Below are 14,774 nucleotides of genomic sequence, written 5' to 3' on the forward strand. Positions count from 1 at the left end.
TTGTGGGTAAAAAAAAACAAAATCAAAGAGAAGATGTATTTGTGGCCTCATCTGAACTGACCTCAATAATCTTATATTTCTACTAGTGGATCAATAGCATTGCAGAGATAAGTATACTTTCAGAATCAGAATTCAGCAACTCCTAAATGGTCTGAATATCTTTCTTTCACCAGAGAACAGTCATACTGGTAAATAGCCTCAGATACCTCTGAGGAAGGCTTCAAAAAGATACATAAAATGACTGTGACTCTATTTAGGATTCCTCTTAAGAGGGCACACCCTGACCTTCAGTTGAGTGACTGAGTCTGTGACATAACTTAGGTTTTGGAATTGTGAAAGAGGCGAAGAATCCCTACAAAGCCAAATTGAATTATGTCTCTGTCCTCCAGAACTATACATTTCATTCTATATACATGAGGCAGCACCATAAGTAGACTGTTTATATATTTCACTTCTAAAACTCCATCATCAGTTAGCCTCTGCCATAGATATCTGTGAATCAGTCCACTGATGTCCACTCTGTTTCTCTGATTTATATGCTTATTTGCTCATTTTGCATCTGATTGTCAAGCATATCCAATAGTCTATGCATTCTTAGATCTATTGTAATTAATATCACAAAACCCAATTCCATGGCAACATCCAGCACTGTCAGCAAGGATATATGAACAAGGTGATGCCTTTCCAATATCTTTATATTGGTAAACATTAGAAAACAAAACAAATGCAATACAACTTAATCATAAGCATCTATACATTACTTACTGTGAATAAATTATAGAAAAGTATATCACTTAAATATTTATTAAAATGTATGATTGACTGAAAAAATAAGTCTCAGAATAATGTGATATGTAACTCATATTTAGTGAAGTATTAAAACATACTTTGAAAGATACGTAGCATCCTAAGAGTAGTAATTTTCTCCTGGTAGAGAGGAATGGAGGATGATTAATTGAATGGATGCATCGGAGTTTCATACATATATACGTGTATGAAATACACGTATATATGTGTGTGCATATGTATTTATGACAGATCTCATATATATATATGACAGATCAAATATGTTTTGCGTGTTTTCCTTAAAAATATTTCAGCAATATGAAACAATACTAAGATGAGTTAAATATGGGTGATGGGCATACAGGTGTTGATTATTCTATTCTTAGAAAATTACGTGGTGTAAATTATTGCAACAAAAGCCATTTTCAATGAATTAAAATCTTTCAAAGATTAAAAATCAATTAGCAGCTGAAAATGAAGTAGTCACATGATTGTCTTATCTCTTCTTAAAGAAAGTAATTTCTATTTTTTTGAAAAACTTAATCTATTGATAAAGTACTCATTAAAAATATTTCAAGTAATCTACCAACTCATTTAAAACCAATAATTTTATAGTTACTTCAAAGTAAATTAAACTGTAGACACATAAGCAAAAAATCGTGTTAAAAACAGTAGTTACTACATATATGCCTCATGGTTAGATTCATGTTTTTAATCTATTCTATTCTCTCTTATGGTTATTGAAACTGTGGCCTGCAACAATTAAGACTTACTTCTAGTAACATGATTTAAAGATGAGTTTGCTAAGATATTATGGCACATGAATGACAGCCCCAATTAATATACAAATCCATTGCAAAAGTGAACACTGGAATTTACATTTTTCTGACACTTGATAGCATATGTTTTCCAATGCAACTAATGTCTTTTCAAGTCATTGCTACTAGTTCATTTAGGTCACTCACAATAGTATCCATCTACTGAAAATTTGCAACTAAATAGAATTTGCAAGAACAATTACAATAACAGTGGCTAGTCTATTTAAACAAAACATAGAAGAAAATGTGCCAAGTGCCTGGCTGATGTGATTATCATTATCAACACGCATATTTTGACCATTCAGTTTGTGATGTTCATGAGTTTAGCAGTTCTTCGCTGTTACAAATTTAAAAGTGGTTGGTTAATGTGCATGTAACCAAAAGACAAAAATCTGTTTACTCTTCTGTAATTGTTTACCTAGAAACAGTCATCAATCCAAATGATGTTTATTCTACTAGAGAATTTACGATAACATCACTGTTTCAAATCAGATTCACACCCACATGCAATTATAATAAAAACATATAAAGATGTAAGTATGATAAAATGTAGACATATATTTATATATATCATAATAAAGACATGTTGCAAATATAAAATAGATTATTCATGTTCTAAGTAAAAATTGTCATTAATTGTAAAGAAGTGTGGTTCATGAATGCAGTTATAATATCACAAGAAAAAAGTAGAAATGCTTTAAAATATATTATAAATTCTTTCAAAATTTGAATTGCTTTAACATGGGCTAAAAAGTCCTTATCAGAAAGTTTCACCAGTGACACTTTATAGTTTCATTTTCTTATTTTGAATGTAAGCTTTTAAAAAATATCTACTGAAACAGGTATGATTTAATTCTTTTTGCAAACACATTTTAAAATCATTAAAACATTCTGTGCTATATTTGGATTTTGTAATACTATTCAATCTATTTAATAATTATATTTTAATATAACTCTTCAGAAGCATACAAATAATACATCTACTTATTAATTCCTCTCTCATCTGGAATAAGAGAAGAAGTATACAAGAATAATGTAAATAAAATGTAATCATGGCTCATTCGGGGGGACTATAAATTCGTGTGATTATCTTGCATTTTTCCATCTTTTTATAGTTTGGCAATATCATTTTACGCAAATTATAGTTACTCTTATCTCTATTTTAATATGTTGAATTTTCTTCAGAAGTCACTGTTAAAATGCATCTTAGTTATTGAAAAAGTATCTTGAACACCTATTTGAAAAATTTTAGGACAATGTCAAATGAAAAATATGAATTATAATTCCAACACTTTGACAATATATTTAAGTTTAATTCTAAAACTTTTGAAGTAAAAGCTTTTTATTTAAATGAGAAATTTTTTTTTCATCAGAAATACATATTTCATGGTCTTAATTGTTCTCTCAAGAGAGAAGATATTATATATGTATATTTTAAAAGCTATGAATATTGAGTTTTATCAAAGGAAGGTATACTTTACAGACCTTTAATATAAAATGCTGTACTTACTGTACATTTGACTGGATCTCTTAGGACATTAATAAAAATCAGGTTTACTTTTAATTTTTCTCTAGCCTTATTAGAGGTGGTTAGCATAAAGGGACCCTCAGCAGGTAATAGTGAAAAGGAAAATTATACCAAAGCTGAAGGAATTGCACACTATAGCCAGAGGCCAGGAGGGGAAAAATTTGATGAGGATCTTTTCAGACATACCCTACGCACTTTTATTTTTTTAGCATTTTGAAGGGCCAATGTGAAGTGCAAAGTAAAAACATCCCAAGTGCTCAGCTTGTGCTTGCCCTACCTATTAGAGACAGGAAGCAGGAAGAGAGCAGGGCGGGCCAGGTGGAGGGAGGAAAGGAGGAGGAGAACATACAAACACTTACATTTTTCTGGGAAAGCGGAGACAAGGATTAAAGGTAGATGCTCTGTTCTAGAGTAAAATGTTATTTTCACACAGATTTGCCCTCATATTGTTTAGCATGGTGGAAAGTAAGAAATATAAGTCGAAAATTTTCTGTAAACTGTTTCACCAGGGCTGCTGTTAATAGTGGGTCGATGATTATTTTTTTTTTTTTTGATCTCTACAGAATTTTAGATGCCATTCAGAAAACGTCCAAATGGACTCTAGAATCCCAGGGCCTTTTCTCATCATTATTAACAAAGCAGGGACCCCCAACATTCCAGTTGAACAGGCATCTGTGGTTTAACAGATTCTTGAAATTTAATAATGCTTGGAATTTATGTAAAAGTAAAGCATATTTTTGCAATGTTGAAAAGTTCAGATTTCAGGAGTAGTGTAGAAAGTGAGAAAAAATAATGGTCTTGATTGAAAGCAAAAAGGAAAGAGAGGTTATTGAAGTAGATGCAAAGCATTCTTAGAAGAAAGGATCATTATGATTCATATTATTAAAAATAATTCTTCACATAGTTATCTGTATGCCAAAAACTTTAGAAAAATAAACTTCTGTAAGTCTTGAGATAGTACATGTATGTTTATTTACTGTGTGACATCACTTTCAAAATCAGAAGCATAACGTACATATTTGAGACTCATAAAATAAGTTACACGATAAATGTTAAAGAACAAACAAAAAAGCAGAACTTTTCCTATTAACTTATGGAACAAAAAAAATTAACACTCAGCAAAACCCACATCTTCATCATAACAAAAAGACATTTCACAAAAATTTCCCATTAACTTATGGAACAAGTAAGTAAGTATATTTAAGATAATGAAAATCACATTTCTCATTATTTAAAAAAGGAATTTCAGATAAAGAAATAGACTGGATTAAAATGAACCCTATTGTGTTAAATTATGATTGGAGTATTTGGTATGAGCTCATGCATTCATATGTATGTGTTTAAAGCACACACAAACACAAACATGCACAAAGATACAGAAATAGACTATGTATACACAAGCACAGTTATATACATACAACTATATGTTTACATACATATGTCAATGTATCCATACATATAGCTATTTTTATACATATAGTGATGGACATACCAATAATTTAATTTCTAAGTAATATCCTTCACTTAAAGAAACCAGGACTCCTGAAAAAAAAAATGGCTGATGCCAAATCTAGGACAGAGAATGCATTAAGATAAACCTGGAACATCTTGTGATAGAAAGTGGGAATGCTCAAAGAATGCTGAAGATATGTCAAAAGAGAAGAGAAGCCAGCTTGAAGAGCTTCCCTTAGCCAAATCTCAGACAAATTAAACCTTAAAATAAATAGTAATTATTATATATTTGATCCATTGAGAAAATAAAAATCCATGAGTCCATATTGATACAAAATAATTGAATAAATGAATGAATAAATGAAGATACTCTTTCTAAAAGTAGAATGTCAACTAGTAAATGAAGAACAAAAGTGTTAGAAAAGTACCATTTGGCAAATAGGATGGAGAAAATTGACTCAGAGAAGAATCATTAATGAAGAGCATCTCCTGTTTTTAGTGGTCCAAATTTCCAGATTTTAGGGTACTTGGGTACTGATTGATCATGAAGCCACTAAAGAATCATTTGTATTAACAGAAAACAAAATTTGGGTGGCAAAATACAAGGGATGTTATGATTTTCTGATTTTCAAAATGAGAGAGAGAAAAAATTCTATAAATTAAATGAGTAAACTACTATTAAAAAAATTGAAACAATTGGTGGTGATTATCATAAATCACTGAAAAAGCAAGATATCCCAAAATAATTTTCTAGTATTCAATATTTCAAAATAGATTTTGAAACTTCTAAAAATAAAATAGAACTGTCAGTACATGAAAGAAATACATAAATTGAAATGAAAGTCATTGTTTTTATAGTAATATAACATTTTTAAATTTGTCAGTATGAAAAAAATCATTTCTTGAGATACCTTTCACTGCTATTTCTGAGAATTCTGTGTCCGATTCCTATCTATTCTGTGATTCCTTGGAATCATCATTAATTCAGTGAGAACACAAAGTAGCAAGCAAAGACAGTATTATTAACAAACATATCTTGATTTTAGTAAGACATTTGGTAGATTCATTTCATTACTTCTCACTAGATGGGGAGATATTCGCAAAAGGAATAAGATGGAGAAAAACAGTTTGACTATTTGAAGAAAAAGTCAAGAAGTTGGTAATTGGATTAGTGTTACTCCAAAAAGGTGATTATAGTCAATTCCCTAGTCACATGAAGAGCTCTTGGGAAATACTCTACTCTTTCAGCCGGTATCCCATTGCACATGACATTTTAATGCCTTCTGTCCAACTGATACAAAGATTCCTTACTCTTTCTTTTTCTATTAATTTTATTTTTAATTTGCACGTAATTGTAATATTTATGTGTTGTTTTGTTGTGTTGTTTTGATACATGAATACATTGTATCATTATACTACATAATATATTGTATTACAGCACATTTGTTCATTCGTTTGTAATGAACAAATCAGGATAATTAGCATAGAGATCACCTCAGACATTCATCATTTCTTTGTGGTGCAAACATTCAAAATTTTCTCCTCTAGCTATTTTGAATAGACAATACCTTACTGTTTACTACAGTCACTGTACTGTGCAGTAGGACACCAAATTTATTCTTCCTTTCTAATTGTAACTTTGCACCCATCAATCAAATTTTCCTATCCCGTCTCCCCTGCTGTCTGGCTTATTTTACTTAAGAGATGAATGAATAAGAAATATGTAGTATATATAAACAATGAAATACTCTTCAGCCATAAAAAAGAATAAAGTCCTGTTATTTGTAACAATATACATGAACCTGGAGGACATTATTGTAAATGAAATATGCCAGGCACAGAAAGAAAAATACTGCATGTTTTCATTCATATTCAGAATTTTAAAACACTGATCCTGCTCCTTCTTTATTAATACTGAGTAAGACCTTTTCTGTCACCTCTTCTCTAGCAGTTAGCCATGCTTTCACAGGACCTGTCTCAATTGACATATATTTACTGTAATGTTTACGTATCTGTATTCCTGTCCTGTTCCTGAGACTTTCAAAAGCAAACTCCAGTTTAATTTACACTTGAATATGGGTACATGACTAATGTCTGGCGCTCAATTAATTAATGTAGGTTGAAGACGTAAAAGAAGGAGCATGGGGGATGTTAGACTTCTGCGGTTATAAAATGATGAGTGAAGTTAATTAGGAAGAGTTTCCTCAAAAAATCTAAATAAAAATCTAGCTCAAAACCATTTTAAGGAAAGTTGCTAAAGCTTCTTTATCTAGACTTCTAAAAGGAAACACTATGAAGAGATATTTTTGCTAAGTCTACAGTTTCGATCAGTTTAATGTCTCCTTTGGAAATTATTTCTATATTTTGATACTAGTATTTATCGGGTTACAGTAATTATTTACCCAACACATTGTTTTTCAAAATTTCGCACGTAAAGAACATGTGAGCAGAACGAAATTTTGCAAGGGGAATTGCTATATTTTTTCAAAGAATAAAATGAAATACATATATTATTTATTTCAATTAAGTCAAATGTCTTGAATTTAAAATATAAATATGAATCATATATAATAAATGATTATCATTGTTACATGGCTATTTCTCATTTCTCCACTTTTCTCCAGATTTTTTTATAATTGTGAACCTGGGTGTCATGGGCCCTTCTGTGAACTTGATGTAAATAAATGTAAAATCTCACCTTGTCTAGATGAAGAAAATTGTGTCTACAGGACTGATGGATACAACTGCCTCTGTGCCCCTGGTTATACAGGTAAATCCATATCTGCCCCATGTCCAACAACATATTGCTGTTTGCAAGCAAATGGAAACCTCATATTTATACTCCAAAACCTGAAATAACCTGCCAGATGCAAACAGGGCAAAAATGTCAAGAGATACTTTGTCTCTTGTAAAAGAAATTAATAAGAAGTAAAATTATGTGTTTTATCTTCAATTTATTAAACCCTAAGATTAGATTTTAAGTTATCTTACATTTTTATCTTTTACAGTAAATTTATCTTTAGTATGTTTGCATGGCTATAATATAGGAAAAAGTCTTTCTGTATGGATAATCTAACAGAAATAACATTATTATATCTGTTACACAACTGTCATTTCTAAAATATGCTTAGCATTAAAAACATTTACATAAAAAAGACAGCCATTGTGAATTTAAAGGTAAAGCAAAAGAAGATTGGCGTTAGCTGTCAGTATCAATTATTTCACAACGTAAATTTTATCCAGACATAAAGGCAAAAGTCATCAGGGAGCTTATAGAAGGTAGAGGCATTAGCCCTCTAAATTTCTGGTGAGAAATTGCATTTACAAAATACAAAAGCTATATTGTTTTAGTTTTGGATTATTAGTATTAATGATATGGGACTAACAATGATACAGTTTTTGTGTTATTTTGTTTCGTATGTATTTTTTCACACAATTCCCACAGAGATTACAATAATGTATTTACATCTCAAATCTCAGTTTATTAACATCTGATTTGTGCAGCACTAAAATCATATGGATTTCTATCCTGAGGGATCAGTAGTTAAATGCATCTAATATTAGGTTCTCTGCCAGCGGGGATAAAATAGTACTAGACAAATAGAAATTATATTGGCAAGCAAAAATGGAAAGGAACTAGAAGTATTTCCAGAGAATAAGTAATCAAAAGGTGAGAGAAAGTTACGTGACCTTAAAAAGAAATATGCAGGTGTCTTTCCTGAGAAATCTTGATGGCTTCAGAGGTTATCTTGGTAACAAATCTCATATACACAAAAACTATCAGATTAAGTTAATACTTCCTAAAAGGTATCATTTCCTGCAATGTCATTACATATAATAAATAAAAAACATTAAATTTCAATTATAAAACTGTGTACTTTCTAAGTTTCACATTGCCCATTATCTTCAAAATTATTGAGCTATCAATGTAGAACCATATATATCCACTTAGCAATGCCATTCACCTTGCTGTTACTGCTGCTAGAAGTATTAAAATAAGAAACATCACACGGAGCTCAACATGACTAAGAAACACATTTTGTAAAATTATTTGTTATGACACCTTGCTCTGATATTTTAAATGTATCTTAACATTTGAAAGATTAACATGTTCTTTATTTTTCTTTTGATAACCTCTCTAATTTCATTTTAAAATATGATACTTAGCATTGTTTTAAAATGATATTATCTAAGATGTTACCAGTGGCACATGATTTAAGATGTTTTAATATATGTTTGCATATTGGTACAGCTACAGGTAAAAGAAAACTCAATTAATTGTTGTCCTTAATAGATAGGGTTCATTTTGTCTTACATAATAAGAATTCTGTAGGTAGACGGCTACTGGTTGTTGGTCCAGTGACTTGACAGTACCAGGATGGGATAATGGTTTTCTTAGTTTTTAATTCATGATTATAGGCTCATGCATTCAGAATTGCTGCTGCAATGACTTAAGTCATTATTTCTACACTTGAGTCAAGGGAAAAGAGTGGTGCTAACTGTATTGAGTCTTTCTATAAGGAGAACCTTTTTAGAATAACAATCAAAACCTGCTAATATGTCATTGAGAAAAACTGGCTCACATGTCCATTTTTAGGTTCAGTGGGAGGTAAAAAATTAAAAGTGTACCACTTTCAGAATTCACAGTTGAATATAGAAAAAGTATTATGAAATATGTGTTACAGTTTGGTTTCAAACCAAGAAAGATACATGACTGGACATTCAAAAAGAAGTTCTCCCCCTCAAGAAAGTTAACATGTATTTGTTTTTCTGTACATGTTCTTTTGACATTCAAATTGACCTTCTCTTTCATACATGGACAGATAAAGTTTTTTCTTATTCTCAGACACTTAATAGCATTTATTTTTCTTAGCCTTCTCTGGAAATCTTTATTTTCAAGGCTCCTAAAGCATTACTGTTTTGTGAGATGTTCAAATCTATTCGTTTGTAGGTTATTCCATTTCAAGAGAGTCATGATACTGCAAGGTTTTACTTAAAGAATCTTAAACTGTAAAACACAAGGATGTTATACTTTTGTATATTTTTCAAGATCATACATCTGGTAGTGACAGAGCCAGAACCAAAATACACATCCCTCTCTAATTCCAGTTTTATTTCTACTCTAGCTCTGCTCCATCAGAAAAAAACAAAATTTAAATGTAATGGTATTAGTGATAGGAAAGATAAAATAACATTAAATACAATATTAAATATGTTAAAATTTGGTAACCAAATATATTATTCAGAAAAATTTAGCTTTGCCTACACCTATGAATGTATTTAACCAAGTTACTAAGGATATAAATTTTTCAAGACTCTGACCAGGAAAGTTTATGATTCTTAATTATCTAAATCAGAGCATTCTTTGAGGAACACATTAAATAATATGTACACAGGCTATCAGTGATTAACTCAATACTTCTTCATTTTATGCTTTGTATTCTATTAGCTGTTGAGGTTTTGTGATGATCAAGGCTGACATGGTTCTTATTCTTATGAAGACTTGTGGTATCTAGAATTGGAAAAAGATAAACATTTACAAAGTTGACTATTTAAAGCCATTCTATAATTAATTTATCTAGAGTATTTTTAATTAAACACTATCACAAATAGAGTCCAAATTTACACACGTAGTGAGTTGACTGAATTTAATGAACAGCAAGTACACAAGTGATGGCATATAATCAAAGGCTTACATTTTATCTTGCAAAAGATATAAATCAGTTTATCAGTAGATTTGCAGTATTGTCTAACTTTGTCTTTCCTAAAGAATATTGGCTTATGAATTTGAGTTTTAATTATTAGTGATTTAAATTTAGGAAAGATGAATATAAATAAATTTATATTGCTTTCTAAAATATTCACTCATTTAGCAAGAAGTCTCCTCTTAACTAGACACAATTATACATCATTAATCTGTAGATAAAAGTTTATGAACTTGTGCTTAAGGACTTTAAATATGATTACATGTAGTCATGTCTACATTTGTGTTTATGTCTATATTAATATTTATATATCTACTAGAAAAGTATAAATATTTTTAAAATGCCTAAGTCCTATCTCAGAAATAACTTTGATAATAATGCCATGTAGAAAACGTATACAATTCAGTAGTTCAGAATAATAAAATATAATTATGTTTGCTTCAAAGCGATGCATATTTTTTCTTGGATATGTTTCATATACACATGCAAACATATGACTATATTCAGTTATAATATTTTCTGCTTGAGATAACTAAGCTGTCTTCTGAATACATTTTTTGCCAAATGCCCAATCTACATAAGAAGTAAAACAATCTGCTCTGAGTACATGTATAAAGAAGCATAGTTTGGTAAAATATGGACAATCGATCAATTGTACATTTTGGTTATTGTAAAGATATTATTATCATATTGTTTCTGCTGCCTAAAATATTCCATTTATCCTGTTGGAAGTACTGATCCTCATACCATAACTCAGATGCAACTTTCTATAGGAATCTTTTCTTAGAATCTTGGCTTCTGTTATTTTCTTCTATATCACCCATTTTATGCACTAAACTTACTATAGTTTTGTGAAATTCTGATTTAATTATCAGTCCATCTGAGGAGACTCCCAAACTCTACTTGCTCACCATTTTATCTCTTCTCTCCATCAAAGTTTTCTACTCTGATACAATTCATTAGCTGAGTTCCTAGTTTAACAAAATATATTAAAATAAAATATAAAGATAATTAATTGAATGGGAAATAAAAGATGCAAAAGCAACTTCAAATTTTAAATTACATATTATGCATCTGTAATAATTTAAACACAAAGAGTTTAGTGTTTATTTTTTGTTTGATTGATAACTTTGTCTATAGACATAAACATTTAGGAAAATATTTGGTATTTGATTATATTTAATTATATTTAGCTTTAGATTAATAATCACTTCTCTTTGTCAAGGACAGCACCATTATTAACATAGCATTTACCATTTCCTTTTTCTGTTAATGTAGGCAGGAGCTACATTAAACAGGCAGCTGAATTGTGCTCAACCATTTTCCCTTATGTGACAAGATTTAAAATTCAATTTCACAACTCAAATGTGCAAAAATATATGTTATTTCTGTCATAATGGATTCTATATAATGTATGGGTCTAATTTCATCTAACAGAAGAAAATGTCAATGTGCCAAGTCAATGTGTGACTTTTTCAAGACAAAATTCAGTTATATCAGTTTTGGAGTTGAATATCTTTTTTATTCAGAGATCCGTCACTCTTTTGCTCTGTTTAATCTGGACGCAGTGGAGAAAGACATTGTCCCTGGTATTTGGGTACTGTGTACTGGTATAGACTCTTGATGTCCATGGTCTCTTCCATGGGCTTTGTTCACTATGTCCAAGCTGTCTCATCCTCATTTCAAATCCAAAACCTCATTATAAAATTGCCTTTGTCACTTAGAGCTCACAAATCCATTTCTCTTTTATCAAAAGCTGGATCTTACACATTGAAATTGCACTTTGAAAAATGATGCTTATATCATTGAATTACAAACATTAATAGTACTTTTAATTAACTTATATTATAGACGGTCCTTAGCTTTTCTTAAAACAATGTTTATTTAAGTAAGCCCTTATATCAGCTTAAATGGCAAGAGGAACAATTGCAAAGAAGGAATAAAACTTACAGAGTTTACTATTGAAGATTTATACCCTAGATTTACTATCCAGATGCAAATTTTAATGGCCAATATCTTATTTTATTGAGTTATAACCGCTAATGGATGCAGAATGCAATTGCATTTTCTATTTGCTAATATCACAAATGTGTATGTGCCTCTTATGTCCCAAGCCTTGTTGAAAACCCTCAGTAAAGTCTGGTGAACATAACAGAGAAGGTTCCCTACACTAAAGGAGCTTACGTTCCGGTAAAGAGAGATATTGAACAAAATCCAACTAAATACGTAAGGTAATCAGAGATATTTATAAAGGATATGAAAAAAATGTATAACTGAATATATGCGTCCAGATAAGATTACCTTTGCCAACAAAGAAATGCTAAAATATTAAAATACGGTGGCTAAAATAAGAAGTTGAATTTTCCCAAAGATGATATTCCAGACGTTTAGACTTGGCACAGTGAATCTGTTATACAACATCATTCAGCACTTAGTCTCCTGCCACTACAATCAATACCTTGTCCTCATGTGTATAACTTTCAGTTAACTCTAGTTTAGGCTTCTCATATTGAAAGGAGCTTTCTTTTCAATTTCAGAAAAAATTACGATAAGGGTACAAAAACCCAGCTCACATACAATTGTTAGGGAGTAGTTTTTGCACCTGGATTAATGCACTAGCATGAGACATAAGGTGAACTTGCTATGTGGTAATCAGGATGCACAAAGTGTCTCAATAGATGTAGTAAATTCTGAATTGATTCAGCCATCAATTCAGGCCAAGTGTGTCAGAGACTGGCAATACTGCTTCCTAGAAGGGTTGGATAATTTAACTCTCAAAGTTCTGACAGAAAACTATGACCATAAAAAATTATTTATTCACATTTACCTCTCTTATATATATATATATATATATATATATATATATATATATATATATTATACTGGCCTTATTTTATATATTATACACACACACATAATATATAAAATAAGGCCAGTATAATATACATACTAGAGTATGTGTATACAAATATATGTGTGTGTGTATATATATATAATCTCTTATACATAAGTATGTGTGTAAAATATACACACAAACCTATAAATAAATATATATAAATATGTATATATAGACATATATGAGATACAATAGCTTAATTGCCTTATATGGTATTAACTTTCCACAGGAGAAATTGTAAAAAGAAATTAAAAACAAATGATTATGGGGACCAGGATGAAGGTAAGGAGTTAGGGAAGTGAATTTAAATGGAACATTAAGGGAAAGCTATGGAAAAATTTGGTTAGGTTTGGGTTCAAGATACCCATAATATATTGGTACAAACACAGATATACAAATGTGTATAGAGAGGGAGAGGCAGATGGATGTAGAGAGAGATCAAGAACCAAAATTACACTTAATTACATATAAAGATGAAATAGTTCCTTACTAACTGACATTTATGTTTTTATGTAATTGAATAATTAGAAGAAGAGAGTAAAGCAAAAAAGCAGCATTGATATGTCTATGGGACATTAGAATCTTCATAGCATGTATATACAATTATATAAAAAAGCATCATCATATCATAAATTACATAGGAGAAGCACCTCAGAATTTTAGCTATAGTTAGCAGTCTTGTAGTCTTGAGGTATTAGGAAAAAAACATACAATGTACAAAGGCTAATCTGGTTTTAAAGGACTTACAGATTCACAGATTCCTCAAAATGCTTTGCTTTTTCCGCCTATGCATAATGAGGGCCCTGTGCTTAGCAATGACTACACTTAACAGTTACAGAATCAGGTAACTAATTCTATAATGACACTAGGAAGAAAGAGGTGTTATATCCGCGACAGCTCTGGAAAAGGTATGATTTGCCTGTATAAAGCAAGAGTGAGGAGGTGGGAGAATAATATAAAACACAGCAGATCTGCTTCCAGAAGCAACTTCTTTCAACACTCTTAATACTTCTGATATTTACCTCTGTATTTCTAAATAGCACAATTATGCTACCATTTCTTGAATTTTTCTCTGCTGTGTTTCACATATCTAATTGTTTCTACGAATAATTAAAACTTAGCTTGCTTATCACCATCCCTCTAACAAAATATGTTTTCTTACTCTTTCCTCCCCACATAGTTATATCAAAAATGTTATTAGTCAGAAGTCATTGTTAATAATATTGTAACCATATCAATATTCCTCTCTTATTTTTATTTTTGCTCATTTGAGGAAAGATTTACTTACATCTTCTTTTCCAGCGCCTCTATTACATTGTATATTTAGCTTTCATTTCAGTTCCCCAAAACTGTCTATCTTACCTAATATGTTTAGTGCATTGTGCAATGTTCACGAACAAAATATCTTATGTTTTCTCTGAAATAATATTTATAAAGCTTTTTGTATGTTTTTTTCCTGCCTTGCCTCAATGTTTCAAAATTTCTTTTTTTTCTGCATGTATGTGCTATTTTCTTGTTTATGTATCTATTTATTTAGAGATATCCTTTTAATATGAGAAAATCCTTGAATATCAGTCAATGTCTAAGAG

At 30.4% G+C, this 14,774-nt stretch overlaps 1 protein-coding gene across 1 annotated transcript in view; it reads left to right on the forward strand.

The window, feature by feature from the left end:
* The window catches only part of EYS (eyes shut homolog), a 1,808,075-nt gene that overhangs the window by 601,659 nt on the left and 1,191,642 nt on the right, over positions 1-14,774 (forward strand). The window contains 1 exon segment of the mRNA XM_030809409.1: positions 7,209-7,354. Coding sequence (XP_030665269.1) covers positions 7,209-7,354 — 146 coding nt within the window.

The sequence above is a fragment of the Nomascus leucogenys genome, chromosome 3, assembly GCF_006542625.1.
Source record: "Nomascus leucogenys isolate Asia chromosome 3, Asia_NLE_v1, whole genome shotgun sequence".
NCBI classification, from domain to species: domain Eukaryota; kingdom Metazoa; phylum Chordata; class Mammalia; order Primates; family Hylobatidae; genus Nomascus; species Nomascus leucogenys.